The sequence below is a fragment of the Castor canadensis genome, chromosome 1 (genome assembly GCF_047511655.1).
Source record: "Castor canadensis chromosome 1, mCasCan1.hap1v2, whole genome shotgun sequence".
NCBI lineage: Eukaryota > Metazoa > Chordata > Mammalia > Rodentia > Castoridae > Castor > Castor canadensis.
In genome coordinates this window covers 152,881,761-152,900,138 of record NC_133386.1, presented here as the reverse complement: position 1 = coordinate 152,900,138, position 18,378 = coordinate 152,881,761, and the positions used below count along the sequence as shown (strand labels likewise).

At 41.3% G+C, this 18,378-nt stretch overlaps 1 protein-coding gene and 2 long non-coding RNA genes across 4 annotated transcripts in view; 1 reads left to right on the top strand and 2 right to left on the bottom strand.

Moving 5' to 3' along the window:
- Pde3b (phosphodiesterase 3B) overlaps positions 1–1,601 on the bottom strand; it is a 208,070-nt gene extending 206,469 nt beyond the window's left edge. The window contains exon 1 of one of the 2 annotated variants that reach the window (XM_074041958.1): positions 261–1,601. In XM_074041958.1, the coding sequence (XP_073898059.1) occupies positions 261–1,265 (1,005 nt within the window). In that variant the 5' untranslated portion in view covers positions 1,266–1,601. The remainder of the gene's footprint in view (positions 1–260) is intronic. The other variant, XM_020177984.2, reaches the window with a different exon arrangement.
- A 116-nt stretch (positions 1,602–1,717) lies between these two features.
- Positions 1,718–18,378, top strand: part of LOC141410945 (uncharacterized) — a 33,637-nt gene continuing 16,976 nt past the window's right edge. The window contains exons 1-2 of the long non-coding RNA XR_012435755.1: positions 1,718–1,864; positions 16,573–16,610. This is a non-coding gene — a long non-coding RNA (uncharacterized lncRNA). The remainder of the gene's footprint in view (positions 1,865–16,572; positions 16,611–18,378) is intronic.
- LOC141410944 (uncharacterized) overlaps positions 12,788–18,378 on the bottom strand; it is a 35,074-nt gene continuing 29,483 nt past the window's right edge. Inside the window, exons 2-3 of the long non-coding RNA XR_012435753.1 lie at positions 15,902–16,055; positions 12,788–13,375 (exon numbers count right to left, since the gene is read on the bottom strand). This is a non-coding gene — a long non-coding RNA (uncharacterized lncRNA). The remainder of the gene's footprint in view (positions 13,376–15,901; positions 16,056–18,378) is intronic.

Here is an 18,378-nt window from a genome sequence, read left to right as displayed (position 1 = left end):
CACCCTCCTAATCGCAACAAGTAAGTGAGAGCAGAAAGTTTCAGGTCCCAGTATGCAGAGCCCATGCAACTCACCTCCCGCTTCTGAGGACCTGGCCCTACTGCAGAAGGCAAGTGGAGAGAGAGGGGTGCACTTCAGGCCACCTCGTCCCTCAAGGTGTCCACTTGCAGGCGGGCCAACTCCAGATGCTCTACCGCCCTGGGCTGGGGGACCGCGGCCCTCCACCCGCGCCCGCGTCTCCCCGGAGTCCCCCTCCCTACCTGCTCCCTGGAGATGCAGGGCAGCGAGGGTCTCCGGAATACTTTGCCACTGCCACCATGGGAGGCAGCCGCGGTCTCTCCCAGCGACACGCAGCTGGACCTCCTGCGGGGTCGGATCACAGGCACTTTGTCTTCCGCGCCACTGGCCCAACAGCGGGGATGCGGCGAGGCTTCCCTGATGTGAAAGAAGTGATCCAAGCCCAGGGCCAGCAGGCAGCCGGTGGCCCCGACCAGGCAGGACAGCAGCGGCCGCAGGAAGGCGGGTAGCGCCCCGAGGCTGGCGAAGGACACCCACCAGACGCAGCTGGCGAAGGGCAGCACCACGATGCGGTGCCGGAGCGTCCCGGGGCGCGCGAATGTCAGCAGACCCACGCAGCTCAGCACCAGGACCAGCCTGCTCGCGGGCGCCGGGGCCGGGATGGGGTGCGGGGCCGCGGTCCCCCACGGCCAAGCCCAGCATGGCCACGCCAACAAGTCCCCCAGGTAACAGCAAGCGGGCAGCGCCAGCAGCCACCAGGAGCCGCCGCCCGGGCCAGGGCCGGGGCCGGGGCCGGGACCGGGACTGGACCCCCGCTGGGTCCGGGTCAGGAAGCAGGTGAGGAAGAAGAAGGCACAGGCGATGCTGAAGAGGGGACTAAGGCTGTACGAGCACACGCTCAGCAGCGTGCGCAGCCCGGCGACCCCGGACGCCCAGCTCTCGGGCCCCGCGCCCAGCAGCAGCAGCAGCAGCAGCAGCAACGCGAGGACAAAGGCGGCCAGGGCGCCCAGCGAGAGGCGCGCCCCGGCGGAGGGGGAGCCGCGCCGCGGCTGCGGGCGGGAGGGCGACGGCGGCTCCACGTTGCAGAGGCGGCAGAGGTGGAAGAAGAAGCCGCGCGGAGGGTCCTGCCGCAAGGGGCTCACACAGCTCTTCACGTAGCCATTCCGCACACTCTCGGGGGGCGAGCCGACCCCGTCCGGCGCCTGGGGGGACCTCATGGCTTTAACGTCTCGCTCGTCCCTCTTCATGGCCCGGGCCGGGGAATGAGGGGGGAGGGTGGTAACCGCGGGGCTTGAGCACGCCCCCGTGCGGACCCCTCTAGTGCCCCAGCGTTTCGAGCGTTCCCGGCACGTCAGGGCTGCGCCCGGCACCACCGCCGCCCGGGGTCTCCGCCGCGCGGACTGAGGAGCGGCGGAGTCCGCGACATGCTGCTGAAGACAGGCGCGGAAGGGACTTCTCTCCCGGCCCGCGACGGCTGCCTTCCTCCTCTTCCCTCCGGCACCTCTCGGGACTGGAGACTCGGTGTCGCCTCCCAGCTCCCGCGGGCTGCAACAGTTACCTCCCGGCCCCAGCTTGGTCCGTTGGGCGCGCGAGCGGCAGGCGGGCAGGCGGGCGCTCCTCCCCCCACCCCCCGCTGCTGCCCCTGTCGGGCGCGCGCCCCCGCGCGCTCCGTCCCGCCGCCACCCGCGAGCCCCGGACCCCGACCGCTGGGATGAGCGCGGTCCCCGCAGTCGGAAGACCAGCAAGGGCTGGCAGAGCTGGACTGGGTCATCTGCGGATAGAATGGGCAAGCCCGCCATCCTGGGACCCCTCCCCAAGCTCAAGTTTCCCTTTGAGGGGGCGAGGGGTAAGTGATAGCCAGGGTCTCGGGGAGAGAAGGTGTTTGTGGTCCCCAAGAGGAGCACCTAGTAGGGATAGCGAGTTAAGAGAAAGAGAGGTGGGGGCTGGGGTCAGGGTGGGCCCTGGGACAGTGCGAGCACAGCTGTGACCCAGTGAGGCCAGAATGAAGAAACCTAACTAATTACTGTGGCTGGGTCTGCCTCAACACAATGTGGAGTCTTGGGCCAGGCAGATCCTTACTCTTAGGATCTTACTCTTAGGGAGCGTGCCTGTCTGTGCACTCTGGCAGCATCCCTGTCTTCACTTAGGCAAGAAAGTAACGTGCAATCCTCGCGTTGCACCCTTGCCACACATAGGCACTGGTTCACATCCTGTATCGCCTTCCAACACAGCAACATTTGCAATCGCAAATGGTCTTTCCAAATAGGCTTAGAGAGGAGGCAGGAGAGGGAGTCCCAGCCACTGGTCCTCTCAAGCACCCCTCTCCAGTTTGGATCGGTTGGCCTTGAAATAAACCGAAAAAGATGCTGTCAGAGAAAGTCTGGTGAAACTAGCGACATTAGGAAACATGGACTTAAAGGTGGGAAGAAAAGAACTTTGCTGGACCTAAGGAACTGTTCTGGAATCTAACCAATCATAACTGCCTTAGAGAGTGAACTGTGTTTGCCTCTACTGAAACTCCCCTCAACCTCATGACAGGCCTGCATTTCTCAAAGAGCTAATTCCACATTTTTCCAGGGAGAGGAGAAACATTACTGTGTGGTAAATCCCACAAACAGGCCTATTTTTCACCAATTAATCTCTGCCCACAGCCATGACCGAAAGCAGACCATTTTCATATATGGTCATAGTTCACATACATAGTAGAAATCACTGAGAAATTAACTCAAGTTTTTAACCAAGATAAAAAATAGACCAGATTTCCCTTTCCTTTTCTGTGCAGTACATAAGAGAAAAATATTGATAGAGTTTTCTAATAGGTTACCCATAAGCATGTCCTAAAAGATAAAAACCCATTGAATCTTTTCCTCCACCAGACAATTGAAAGCAAAAAAAGAAAAAGAAAAAATACTCATTTCAGCAAAACACAGGGAACACTTTTTTTAATCCCTTCACAGGGATCTTTTTTTTTTCTTTTATTATTCATATGTGCATACAAGGCTTGGGTCACTTCTCCCCCCTGCCCCCACCCCCTCCCTTACCACCCACTCTGCCCCCTCCCTCTCCCCCCCCTCAATACCCAGCAGAAACTATTTTGCCCTTATCTCTAATTTTGTTGTAGAGAGAGTATAAGCAATAATAGGAAGGAACAAGGGTTTTTGCTGGTTGAGATAAGGATAGCTATACAGGGCATTGACTCACATTGATTTCCTGTGCGTGGGTGTTACCTTCTAGGTTAATTCTTTTTGATCTAACCTTTTCTCTAGTACCTGTTCCCCTTTTCCTATTGGCCTCAGTTGCTTTAAGGTATCTGCTTTAGTTTCTCTGCGTTAAGGGCAACAAATGCTAGCTAGTTTTTTAGGTGTCTTACCTATCCTCACCCCTCCCTTGTGTGCTCTCGCTTTTATCATGTGCTCATAGTCCAATCCCCTTGTTGTGTTTGCCCTTGATCTAATGTCCACATATGAGGGAGAACATACGATTTTTGGTTTTTTGAGCCAGGCTAACCTCACTCAGAATGATGTTCTCTAATTCCATCCATTTACCAGCGAATGATAACATTTCGTTCTTCTTCATGGCTGCATAAAATTCCATTGTGTATAGATACCACATTTTCTTAATCCATTCTTCAGTGCTGGGGCATCTTGGCTGTTTCCATAACTTGGCTATTGTGAATAGTGCCGCAATAAACATGGATGTGCAGGTGCCTCTGGAGTAACAGTCTTTTGGGTATATCCCCAAGAGTGGTATTGCTGGATCAAATGGTAGATCGATGTCCAGCTTTTTAAGTAGCCTCCAAATTTTTTTCCAGAGTGGTTGTACTAGTCTACATTCCCACCAACAGTGTAAGAGGGTTCCTTTTTCCCCCGCATCCTCGCCAACACCTGTTGTTGGTGGTGTTGCTGATGATGGCTATTCTAACAGGGGTGAGGTGGAATCTTAGTGTGGTTTTAATTTGCATTTCCTTTATTGCTAGAGATGGTGAGCATTTTTTCATGTGTTTTCTGGCCATTTGAATTTCTTCTTTTGAGAAAGTTCTGTTTAGTTCGCCTGCCCATTTCTTTATTGGTTCATTAGTTTTGGGAGAATTTAGTTTTTTAAGTTCCCTGTATATTCTGGTTATCAGTCCTTTGTCTGATGTATAGTTGGCAAATATTTTCTCCCACTCTGTGGGTGTTCTCTTCAGTTTAGAGACCATTTCTTTTGATGAACAGAAGCTTTTTAGTTTTATGAGGTCCCATTTATCTATGCTATCTCTTAGTTGCTGTGCTGCTGGGGTTTCATTGAGAAAGTTCTTACCTATACCTACTAACTCCAGAGTATTTCCTACTCTTTCTTGTATCAACTTAAGAGTTTGGGGTCTGATATTAAGATCCTTGATCCATTTTGAGTTAATCTTGGTATAGGGTGATATACATGGATCTAGTTTCAGTTTTTTGCAGACTGCTAACCAGTTTTCCCAGCAGTTTTTGTTGAAGAGGCTGCTATTTCTCCATCATATATTTTTAGCTCCTTTGTCAAAGATAAGTTGCTTATAGTTGAGGGAACACATTTTTTAAATCTTGTGTGTAGAACTCAACACCACCAGTTGAAGATTAAAGTAGAAAAGATACATTCAGAGCTTGTACAGACCAGCATGACAAAACTAGCATCAACATTACTGAAATGCCCATTATAAATTCTCCTTCAAAATAGTAAATTGATTAGAAAATTAGAACAAATTCAGATTAAAGTTTTTTTGTTTGTTTTTTATCTGAGGTTATCATCTGAGATAGAATAGACATGGTAAAGGAAACAATAGTGAACTAGAAATCCAGTTTCTTGAGTTTTGGTTCCAACCCAGCCATTCATACCCTAACATTAAGCAAGTCACATAACTTTTTACAGTCCTCGTTCTTCTCAACTAGGAAATGAACCAATATAATTTAGATGTCTTTTGAAGTCCCTCTATCTGTAATGTCTATATGCCAAAAATATATAGGCATCCTTAGTATTCACCTTTCAGATTGCCAAGAGCAACCTTTATTTTTACCACCCAACTACACCAAACTCTCAGTGCTGACAAAAAATAAAGGGTTTTGTACAAAGGACTGTTGTCTGGAAAATGAAACTCAAAGCCCATTCGTAAAACCATTTTTCTTCCCAATTCTTTAACCTCCTTTCACCTGTCATCAAGCTCTTTATGGAGCTAAAAGCCTAATTCTCCCAATAGCCCATAATTGGAACAAATTCCTCTGAACACCAACCTGAAAGAACTCTAAAATAACATGTAAGGATGTGACCAAAGACCATCAGAAGTTTACTTAACTAAAAATATGCACAAAAAGAATGAGCTAGCTATGTTTATAGCAACACCCTTCTCTGTTTACAGTCTTTGTCAAAGATTATTACTAGGCTGCATATCTTAGAGGTCAACTTATTTAATTATTCTTCTGCCAAACTTAAACAACTAATAGATTTACTTAGCTTCTGTCTTTAGATTCAAGAATCTATATCCATTATCTGTCGTGACAAAAGACCTAATATAAGAGCAAACCTTTGACTTTTCTCCAAACTCTGTATCCCAGCCTCATTTTACCTGACTTTCCTTCTCTCACATCTTAGCTGATGATTTCTCCACTTTCCAGTAATCTCCTAGTAGATCCAGTGGATCTAGTGGAATCCTGGTGCTCACCACCCAATCTCCCAAGTCATTTTGAGGAGCTACAACACTGTACGTATTCTGTTTCTTTAATAATGGGGTCCCTGCCCTCAAGTTCCAAAGACCTCAAGTTGCCATTGTAATTTATTTCATAGGGTGAACATTTTGTTTGATTCCCCTTTATGAATACCCACACCAATAGACTACTAATGTTCCAATGAAGTATGGACAAATTCTGCCTTGATCTTATCAGTCTCAGGGCCTAAAACTCTGCCCCTAAACACTACCAGTTTAGTCCCTGAGGATCTTGTTATCATTGACAGAACTTCTAAATGTCACCTGCTTCCTACCTGTCTAGCATTGTAAGCACCAATTGCAACATCTCGTATTTGGGCTCAGACCAACTGTTAGAATACATTTTTCATCTGAGACCCCTGGTGGTAGTCATTGCTGGATTGAAAATTGCCATGCCTGTGAATTCCCTGTTCTCTGTTTGAACTTTCATCCTCAGAAGAAAGAAAAACAACTAGATCTCATGTTAGGTGTCAGCCCCTTTTCCCTTGCTACCCTATCTTCCAGTAAGTGTGTTACCCATCCCCATGCCTTGTTCCTTCAACTTTTGTTTTAAGATGGGATTATTTCCTAACTAAAATCAAGATGTAAAGAAAATACATTTCTACAGCAATAGTCTAAAAAATTCCTATGCAAGACCACAAGTTTTTAAATGGATCTTGGAAGCTGTACCAATGGTGACTTTATTATATTTACTATAATGGAACATAAGTCGGAAGGGGTAGGACAGGAGGTTGAATGAGATATAGGACTCTATTGGGTCATGATTTCTTGTTAAGCAAAAACCCCATAATCAGGCAGCTCCTCAGGATCTGAATGCTCCAGATGATCTATAGAGCAGCCTCTAAATATTTGCTGAGAGCAATCAGGAGAAGGAGAATAGTGGTTACTAGTTCTTTAAGAGCTTTTTATTACTGTTCTCATTCTACATTGTCACCTTTGGGCCATGGTTTTAAAACATTTTTCAAAAGAAATGTTATACAAATAAAAGCAGACTGCTCTTAAATTGAGGTATCTGGACCCAGAGCCTAGCATCTCAGCAGGTCACTGACACCTCCCATTCTGAAGTGAACCCCTCTCTGGAACCCCTGATTTTAAAAAATATTAAAACCTCTGAAATAGGCCACAAAAAAGGATTTAAAATGGATTTTAGGAAATGCCTGAGTGCTTTTATTAAATGTAACTTTCCAGAATTCAGTGATAAAACAGCCATAATTTCTCAGGGATAAAGATATAAAGCAATCTGATTAATTTTGAATATCAAAGAAACTTTCAGGAATAGGCAGTAAATTCACCAGTATTGCTGAGTTTCCAAATTTCCAATACTATAGTCATCCCTTAAGTGATATGAAAACCTTGTAAGATTTTGAAAGAATGAAACAAACTGACTAGCTTTTCTCCAGTCTAGAAAGTATCATTCTGTTTGCAATGTGCAATGCTAACTCGTTGCCCAGGTATGTTAGCAATATCTATTTTCCTTCTAGCAAATACCCTTTTCTGAATCTGAGTCTCACTTTTACTCCTTCTTTTAGTTCATCTTAAGTGTTTATTGAGTGCTCAGTATTTGCAGATTCTAGATTATATTTAGAACATTAAAAAAGTACAAAAGTTCCTTCAGAGTTTCCTCAAACTTAGAGCTTTATCTAGGACATAGGCCATATGCACATTAACTATTAAAGAGGCACAACAGAATGCACAATTAAAACTGTTGGCTCCAAGTGCTTAATTACTATTAAATAAGAAGAAAACCATTCTCTTCCAGAATATCCCCACTGTGTGGCTGTCTCATCTTGTTCTCATTATTTGTTTCTCCTTCTAAGTTCTATTTCTCTCCTTTAGTGTCTTCTTCCAGTCCCCCCACCCACTCTGTTTCATCTCTACATTTAATTCCCTCACATCTTTTACTTCCTCTGTTCTTCTCTGTACCATGCTTCTCCTCAAATTTTTCATGTCTCCTTGTTAATGAATGCATTCATGTCAACATTTATTAAATGCCCAGTATTGGTCTGGACACTGCTAGATGACAATGATATAATCATGAAAGTGTGGTTCCAATAGTCTAATGGAAGGTACAGGAATAAGAAGAATACTGAAGCCCAGTATATGGGAGCTATGATGGAGAGATGAATAGGCTCAATGTACTCTGGGAGCTCAGAGGAAGAACACTTACCTAGACCACAGTGGGAAGAGCAGGTAAGTAGTAATGCTGAAGGAATTGGAGAAAGTGATGTCTGGGCTTGATATTGAAAGTGAATACAAGTTTACGTAAGTAGGGACAAAAGATAATCTGGGCAAAAAAAGCAAGCAAGTGCAAAACTCTATAGGAATGCAATCCTAGTATATTTGGCTAACTCTTCAAATCCTGATGGCTCTAAGGTGTAAGGGGTGGGGGGGAAACAAAAGTATATACTAGGTATGAGGAGGCTAGAGAGATGGTGTTATCCTAATATGGAACTGGAGTTTATTGTTATTATTTGTTATGTAAAGGTTTGTGTTGTTTTATTTATTTACATAGCTCCTTTAGCAATATGCTCTAAAACACAAGAATTCTTCATTATTCAATCTTAATTCAATCTCCCTGCCTACTACATAGCATTCAACCTGTAACAAATGCTCAAATATTTCTTTAAAAAAATTTAACAAATCAGACATTTGAACATTCTTTGACTTCTTTTTGCTTTATTAGTCACTGAATTTAATAGAAACCCCTTAAAAGTAAATATTTTTAAAAGGGTCTATATTGTTGTTGAGAAATATTTTAACATCTATTTTCACAAAATCAGTAAGGAAACACTTTCTCTTAAACATACCCAAAAAAAAGTTATACACGTTTATGTTTGCTTTAATTTCCAACATAAAATAAGTATTTAAGAGATGTGTAGGTGGTTTTTTAATTCAGGTGATAGTACTTGGATTTCTTTTGCTGTGAAACAGTAGATTCTTATACTTTAAGAATTTTCCTTTTTTATTTTCTAGTTTTCAAAGAGCAATGGTACCCATGCCACAGATTCACTGCTATACTTTTAAAATATAACAACTGGTAAAAAGTCAAATCCGTGACTATTCATCTGAAATTTCCTAAATTTTTTGTTTTAAGGCTAAAACCTGAACCTTGAACAATAAACAGAAATGTAGACTCTTTCCAAGTTTTCCTGTTCCCTCCTTAGACAAGCAGTAGTTTCTTCGGCTCTGGCTCTCCCAGCAGATCTGAAGGATCACAGCCACGACGGTGGCAGCCTACCGTTGACACTGAACTTGTGGTTAATTGTGGAGTTCTGCCACAAAACCACCTCACTACCACAAGCTGGATACTTGCCCAGGAGAGTGACAAACTGCCAGGCCAAGAAATCTACAGGAGGCAGCAAGAGCAAACTGCCTTTTAGCCTAGACAGCAGTCATTTCTGGATTCCAAACAGAGCTAGCAGAGGGACACACCAAAGAAAAATTTAGAAGCATGCTTTCTCCATTAAGCATACTTAAAATGCGTGCCCCTTTGCAAGATAAGCTCCAGATAATTCATATGATTCATTATCTAGAACCATCAATAAATGTGAACTGTCCTTTTCATTAAAAATCTTGAATATTGGAACTTTGATGGGATTGGAAATAAAATTATAGTTAGATTGCTCTCAATTGCTAAGTGAACTCCCTACATATGACCATTGCAAATAATGTGTCTTTGTGTATGTTACTAAGCTGCACACAGCAGCACACAGCTCTGGGAATTTTATTGGAAAGGCAAAGCTGCGTGAAATGAAGGAAGGAAACTTTAGCATCAGTCTCATCTGGCTGCCACTTTGTAGCTGCATGACCTTCCAGGTTCTTTATGTCTTGTGTTACCTGTTTTATCTATATGAAACAGGAATTCCAATGTTCAGCTCTCAGAGTTATTATTGTGGATTAAGTTAAATGCCATATCTAAGGTAACTAACAATGAGGAGTAGATGCTCATTAAATGTAAATTAGGTTTCCTTTTTCTAACATCTACCCTGCATTACCCTCCCCCAACCCTTCAGGATTTCTCAGAACTCTATTAATACTAAATTTTTCCAAGAGGATCTCCATAGAAGATTACACTGTCTAGTCAACTCTTTCTTAAGACTTTCTTTCAATGTTATTTCATTCCACTAACTCTTTGTCTTCCTAACTCCACAGTCAACATAAAATAGCGGCTCTCTTTCATCACAAAGCAAATGGAACAGAAGTTTTAATGCAGAATTAATATGTTAATTTTAAGGAATGACTACATATTATGATCCTAATCTTATAGGCCTGCATATCTTAGAACTTACTCTTCAGAAAAGATGTTGATATAGGACATATATGTGATAAAAAGGAGAAACAAAAAAAATCAAACCTTAACAACCAATTTCACCCATTGTATTAAACATAGGGAAGGCAAGAAAACATTTACAATTTGCAAAAGTTTGTTCATTCATTTAGACACTACTTACATACTAAAGCTACAAATATGAATAAGATATAGTCGGTGCCCTCACTTTGGTAGAGAAAATTTGTAAATAAGTGAGAACATGTGAAATGTTCAGCATTCTTAGCAAGGACAGTGGCTGGACAGAGAGGAGTTCAGAGACAATATAATGAAGAATAATAAATGGACACCTTCCAGGTGAACAAGAAGAAGGTAAAGAATCCAGACAGAGAGCAGTATGTTTAAAACCATGAAGGGAATCATGGGCATTTCTGGTACACTAACCAGGTTGGGATGATTTGGAGTAGAGAGAGGATTGGCTTGGAAATATAAGACTGAATAGATGTGTGGAAGCTGAGTCATGGGAAGCCCTCTATGTCATTCTCAAAAGTCTGGAAGACTTGATTCTATGAGTAATAAGGAACTGTTAAAGGTTTTAGAGTGGGGGAATCACGATCACTTTTAATTGTGCATTTCAAAAATCAATGCTGGAACTGTATAAAGGAAAGTCAGGAAGAACATGAGACCAAAGCTAGGAAATCATTTAAGAAACCATTATAAGCCAAATGAAAGATAAAGTTCTGAAAGCAGATTTTGAAAGGAGAGACTAAATTAACAGAACTTTCTGACCAATTCTCCAGAAAGGGGGACTGTGAAGAAAGCTCCCCAGGTCCAGCCTAGGTCACTAGAATACCTTGAAGTTCAATGAGGATAAGAATACTAGAGGAATAGTTGAGGGTAAAGATTATGATTTTGAACAAATTGAGTCCAAGTGGAACTATTTCTTGCTGTTGGGTATATGAATTAAAGCTAAAGAGAGCGATCTGGACTGCTACTATAGATTGGAAGCCTATAGTATAGAGCTAAAAGTGGAACCCTGGGAGAAAAATAAGATATCCCCTAAGGAGAAAGGGAGAAGTGTGAGAAGCAAAGGGGATAAATTTTTGAACTTTGAGAAATACCATGTAAGGGACAAGAAGCAAAAAGAATTGCTCAAAAGGATGATTATAAAGGAAGTGGTAAATCGAGAAGAGAACCAGGCATGAGTGATGTTGCAAACCAAAATGAGGAAGATTTCAAAAGGGGGACAAAAAACACAACATGCCATATTCTAAAAAGATGAGAACAGAAAAGTATCCACAGGAAGTCATTGTTGACTTGGTGTGGAGTAGTTGTCATAGTAGGGGCAGAAGACAGGTTGCAGTGGATTGAGGAATGGCTTACTACTTATGTTGACATTAATAAAAGAAGGTTTAATTCTAGAAACCTTTAGTTTCCTTATTATAGCTTTAAACAACATAATTTGAATATCTTACTGGCGCAATCATAAATTCACACACATTTTTTTCCTGTAAAAAAAAAATAAATTTGTCAGGCATGGGAGTGCATGTCAGTAATCCTAGTTACTCGGGAGGTTCAGCCAGGAGGATCAAAAATCTAGGCATTGGTGGTACTGAAGTTCAAACTCAGAGCTTCACATTTGTGAGACAGGTGCTCTATTCTGCCAGTAGAGCTATGCCTTCAGCCCTTTTACTGACTTCTTATTTTCTCACTTAAATAGGAAAAAAGATCATGGGCCGTAAGTAGAGCTGGGGAAGGATCTGGAACCTTGAGGAAAGAGTGCATACTATGGTTCGGATGTGGGTTGTTCTCTCCAAAGTTCATATTGGAATTCAATTGACATTGTGGTGGTGGTGTTGGGAAGTGGGGCCATTAAGAGGCTATTAAGAGAGATTAATACCTTTTTTGAGAGACTGGATTAGTTACCACAAGACTGGATTGTTATACAGCAAGGCCACCCCTCATGTTTTGTCTTTTCTGCGTAAACTCACTTGCACTTCTAAAAAAAAAATAATAATCTAGGCAAGCCTGGGCAACTTATAAAGACCCTGTCTCAAAATTCAAAATGCCTGGGGATGTAGGTTGGTGGTAGAGATCTCGCCTGGTATGTGTGAGGCCCTAGGTTCAATCTCCAATACTGAAAAATAATAATTATAATTAATAATAATAATGATAATGATGATATTTAAACTAACAAATTCCCCTTAATGGTATGTCTATAGTCATTCTACATTTTTATAAATAAATTTCACAAACTAGTACATACTTTATTCATACCGACATCCTCCAAATAAAAGGACACAAAATATGACAGTGAGGTTACAGATTCTGTATACTACCTACAGAAATAGAAATGTCCAACATAGCTCTGAGAGGTTTTCTTTAGTTAAACAACTTTCCAGCTTCAAAGAATTGTGCAATCTGAGTCCTATGATTCTTTTTTCTTGTGCTCATTTGAAATCAATGAGAAGTCTCCATTTTTTTTTAGACTCAGATGATAAGATCATTTAAATGGGCTTGTTCAATATTCTTTGCTTAAAATCACTATATTTTCACTAGGTCTAGAATTAGTAAACAACCAATATATCTACTCATTAAAAGCAAAATATGGATTTGTATATCTAGAGATATGTTTAATGTTTAGTCAGATAACTTGGACAAAATCAAAAGTCTTTTATGTCCTTTTCCAGCTAAATAACCAAGATTAGCTACAGTGCTTCAGTTTTAACCTAACATCAATCCTCACTAGAATTATGCTTGGACTATTCCCAGGGACAACTCTCTACCATGGTTTGGTGCTTTGGTAACTATATTAAATGTAAGTGCAAACTGTGAAAAATAACAAGAACCCTTATATAAATTCAAGGTTTTAATACTGTATTTTTGGGATTTGTAACCACGTTTGAAAGAATGACTAACATCCATTCCAATATGAACAAGACTTTAAACAAATCAAAACTCTTTAACCAGAAATCCTAGTGGGAATGGCTGATTTTATTCCTTAGGGACCCTCCTTTTTACAGGTGAAAAGGTTTACATCACATTTCCCCTCATTATAACCTCTCAGATGTTGTCTGGACCAGCAGCCCACTCTCTTTAAACAAATACCAGTCAACCAGGAAACCATGAGGTTTTATTGTCCTATAAAATAGACCAGACATTTCCAAACCCTCATAGGAATGAACCTGACCAAATCTTTACTAAAAATAGTTTCAAAATAAACTGTGGGCTCCAAGTTTCTCTAACAATCAAAATTCCTTCATCCTTCATCAGTCTTGCTTTCAAGCTCTTTATTCTTCTACCGTTGCATAGCAGGAAGTTTCTCCAGCCACATATTCATAAGAAGAACTAAAGGCTCCACTTCTATTTACTTACTGGGATAAGAATAAAGAAAATGTTAGCTCTGTACATTCACATCTGTCAAAATTATGTTTCCAATTTTTCTGAACACTCCTAACCTCTAAATCATGACCTACTTCTTGTATTATGGGCACAGAAAGCCTGAATTGTGCAAAGAAAATATCCACTTTGAAAAAAAACAGATTCCCTTTTACTGCAATCAGCAAATAGTTACTCACTTAAGCCCTGCTCTAGAAACCCTCAAGGGATGCGTGTCACATGCATGTGTTACATGTATCCTCAAACCACAGAGGCCTTAAGCCCTGGAAGAACCAAACCTGTGATCTAGCACCTTGATCTTGGATGTCCAGCCTGCAGAACTGTGAGACAATTAATTTAAGAAATTAAACAAATTGGTTTAAGCCACCCAGTCTGTGGTATTGTTATGACAGCCCTAGTAGACTAATACAATGAGCTAAATTAACTTCCTACTTCTCCTAAGCTATATATTTCTGTTATGTATCAGAAGCTGTCCCAAAGAAGATCCCTAATTGTCTTCTCTATCATAAAAGTTCGTATCTGTATGGCATTGTATAATTTACAAAGCCTTTTGCTATGTTCTACTGTGCTTGAACTTTGTAACAACCTATTAGGTAACCAAATTTCAATAAGGCAATAGAAATTTCCCAAGTGTCTTACATGTTGTAGGGCTGAGTTCAGAACTTCTGACTCCTAATTTTAAGCTTATTTTTCCTACATCATACATGATTTATATTAGGAAAAAAAACATACCTGAGAAAATGCCTTTCTCTTATACTAGGGATTAAATGTCTTTACCCCTATTTTCTAGTTAAGTAAGATATGGTTTCAGGAACTCAAAACATGCTTAAACATTAATAGCAAAGATGACATCAGAATACTGTATTTAGTTCACTTAATAAATTGGGCAGTAACAAGATGCTCCTATTTATATGAATTAAGATTTTGATTTTGGTTCTTTAGGTCATGCACTTTAGAGTGGTTATCTAATAGAGGAAATAGTTTTTCTCAAATTCTAAGTGATATAAATTTGTAGGATGCCTGACTATGCAATGGAGAACAGCTTAAGTAGTAATAAAAACTGAAGGTAAAAACAGCAGTTAAGATAGAGAAGGAAATTATTCCTTTCATTTTCTTTTCTTTTGCTAGTATATTCTTTTTATTTAGGTTAACAAAAAATACTGAAAAAAATTTAAGTGATATTCACAGAAAACAATGTCAATACTGTGTATGAAATTTCCAGAGATCCAGTACAAAAAGGCAAGCTCTAAATCTGTCTTCTTAATACCCTACCATTTACTTGTTAGCTAAAGTCTCGTTTCCCCAGTAGTCCTCTGAGAAGCAAATGTCAAAGCAGAATTAGACATGCAAGAGATTTATTTTACTGTGAATGATAAAGGGAAGATAGAGTGGGATAAGGCATCAGACTGTGATGCAAGTCTAACACTGGTGAAAGAGGGGGAATGAAGAATTAGGTAGGAAGAACCTTAGAGTACAGAATAGTTCTAAGGAAGTTTCAAATCAGGCCAATGTGGATTCCTCAGGTCAGTCACCTGTTAAAGGAGTCTGTTGTCAAATAGTAATAGACTTGTATTTGCACCCTTGCTGTCATTAAGAGAAGTGCAAGCGCAGTGTTACCTCAGTGCAAAACCAGGTAGAAAGTAAGGGCCCAACAGGCAAAAGTTTTAACAGTACATTTTCATGGTTTCCACAGTCCACTGCTTAATCTGGACAAATATCATCCTCTATACAGATTTGTGGTACAGACCATCCTATGGGCATCTCTTCCAAGGAAAAACTTAGAAGAGAGATTAGTGAGATGAACCATAGACCCCAATGCTGCAGTAGGCTTGGGACTGCAACTTGTATTCATCCTCTCCTATCTCTATTATCCATTTTAATGCCTCTAAAACCCCAACCATCACCTTGACAAGTCTTGGTAGCTTACCTGTGATGTGACCCAAATCTTCATTCCTATGGGCCCCAGCCCTTTTCAAGTCAGGTTTTTGCATGTGTCCTTGCACAGTTACAGTGAGCCAAGGGAGTACCAGGAATTCCAGGTAGATCACCTTAGTACCACACATTCTATCTCTATTATGTGAAAGCAGCATTACTTCTTCCTGATGATCAGAGTTGGTTACCTCTGCTGAGATAACTGACCTGTCTGCTAGTTTCTGGACACAAAGAGTCCAAAGTGCTCTGGCTTTTAGTCCAATGAGACACTTGCTCTGTCCCCTGAAAAGATTGCAACTCCTGGAGTCCTCCAGCCCTGCTGAGCCCAGTGTTACAGATAATGAAAGACATAAAATCCACTAGTGGGACTTCTTGGGAATGATGGTAAGTGAAGCCATTCCTGACTGGGGACATGGTACTGTGCAGAGGTCTCTGATTTAGCCTAGATTTTCATGTCATTTACTATAATTGCAGCACTGCCCTTGCCCCAGCTTATACCTATAGCTACAACAGAACTAAAGGAGAAGGATTCCCATACAGCCAGCTAAAGGAGGAGGAAAAATCCTTACCTCGTCACTATAGAGGTTTGGCACTGCCTTCTTTCAGAGTGCTGCTTCTGAGATGTTTCAGCTGTACCTTTAGATGACTGCTTCTGATGTCTGTGATATGACTCGTGCTCCCCAGGTCATGGATACAATCCTGCATTTTCTTCACTGTGGTCACCTGTTCAGATGTTATATTGTATGAGAGTCCATAATCATTGATCAGACCCCAGATTTTGGTGCCAGCTAAGGCATTGCTTACCAGAAAAGATAATCCAGTACCCAAAACAGGTCCCCGTGAGGACAAACCCCTAGCCTTTGTGGTTAACTTACCACCAAGTGGCCAGTAGTCATGGGTCATCATGGATCTTTGTTGGACAAGTTGGACATTTGGAAGCAGCAAAAGCTAGTTCAGCCTTAGTGATGGGAAGTCCATGCTTTGGTGCCCAGGCTTAGAATGTCTGCCATCATGGCCACATTGTTCATGTGCCTATGATAGCAGTTATAGAATGGCCAGTGACAAAGGCTGGCCTATTTCAACCATTATAGTTATTAGATCTACTTTATTGTTCATTACCTCTTTCATGGTGAATGCTTCTTGTTGGGTGGCATTGTGTATCACAAAATTGTTTGTGTTCATCTATATGCTTCTGTCCCAAAACTTCTTGCCTCCAGTTCTCTGATTCTTTTCATTACAGGCCCTGAGAAGACAGCCAGGCCATTGACCGTCTCCCAGGTATGAATATACTGAGCCACTTCTCAAGTAAAAAGTCAATGACTAGCTACATTGTTCACAGCTCCACTCATTGGGAAGATTTTCCCTCTACACTGTCTTTCAAAGCCTTACTTGAATGTGGTTGCAATGCAGCCATGGCTCATTTTTAGACTGTACCTCAAAAACCAAAAATAAGCTTTCCTTCTTCAGTTGGTCGTACAGGCCCCCTCCCACCCATATGGCCATAAGAGCAAGCTGGGAAGAGTGTTGTTGTGATTATTGTGAGTGACATGCCAGCCTGGGCTCCTTTCTCATGTAATTTACTGGGTCCTCTGTCCTGCTTAGGCTCAATCCCTGATGAATTGTTTCCATGTTATAATGGACTAGTGCTGGATCTGTACAACTTTGTGATTTCATATATCCAATAGATTCCAGCTTACAATGTGCAGGTCTAGACCCATGGTCACCTGGTGCCTTGTGGGGAAACATTCTGCCTCTACCAGTCCCAATACTCACCAAGAGCTTTTCCTCAAAAGACAAATAATTCTATCAGGCAAATGGATGACCTTGCCCCAGAGTCACAGAAGCATACATTGTTACCCTCCCAGTGGGACTTGTCATAAAAACAATACAACTTTTCCCACCACTGACACCTACAACACTGTAATATCTACTAGGTTAGATTGCCCAAGTGGCAGAGCTGGTTTGTACTGCAGCCTGGACATCCTCACTCAAACATGGCTGCTTTCCTCATCACTCAGTATATGGAACAGTATTTATAGATTTAGAATGTGTTGACTGAAGAACCCAAGAGACCTACCTGGTATTTGATTCTTTTCTTTGTGATACTGAATAGAAGTTGCAGCATTTTTATTTTATTTTGGAAGGAGTATTTTATGCTTTTGACCATTGTATTCCTAAAAACTTCACTGAATTGTAAAATTACTGAATCTTCATGGGATGTATTGCCAACCCTCTGGAACACCATGCTTACCAAGGCCTTTATCATACTAGACCCTTCTTGTTCATCTTTAGCAATTATCATGACACTGTCAACGTAATAAATCAGTGGGATGTCCAGTCAATTAAAATCTTTTCTGAGCATATTATGACAGAGAGTAGGAAAGTTAATATAGCCCTAAGGCAAACATGTAAATGAATATTATTGTCTACTTCACAGGAAATGTGAACTGTTTCTGATATTTACTTCTTATTAGAATAAAAAAACCCACCATATCCATTGCCACATATTATGTGCCTGAGGCCTTATTAATCTTCTCTATTAATTACATAATGCCCAGCAAAGCAGCTATCAAGTCCCATAGTTGGGGCTATCAGACTTGACCCTGAACTCCTAAATGTCAGAGAAAGTACCCACTCTTAATATTTTTGTCTCTAGAGGACATACTGCTTAGCAGACATTCTTTTTTTATCAGACTTTCCATAAATGTTTTATAAATGAATTAATAAATTAAGTATGAAATTTAAAAAGATGCCTACTAATTTAAGTTAATTTAGATGATCTGACCCTAGCTCATTAGGGTATTATGAACATTAAGTAGTTTCCAAATGGAATGTGTTTACAATGGTGGCATATAAAAAGCAGTCAGTAAGTCTTACCAATTTTATTTTTCCTGGTCAGGGAAAATCATCAGATAAGATAGAGAGATGTGGTAGTAAGCTAACTCCTTAAACAAGTTTTAAATGAAATGTGAGAGATGTGTGTTTCCCTTTAAATCTAAAACACTTGAAATATTTTTCCTGAGTATGAGGTTTCCAAGGAAAACTC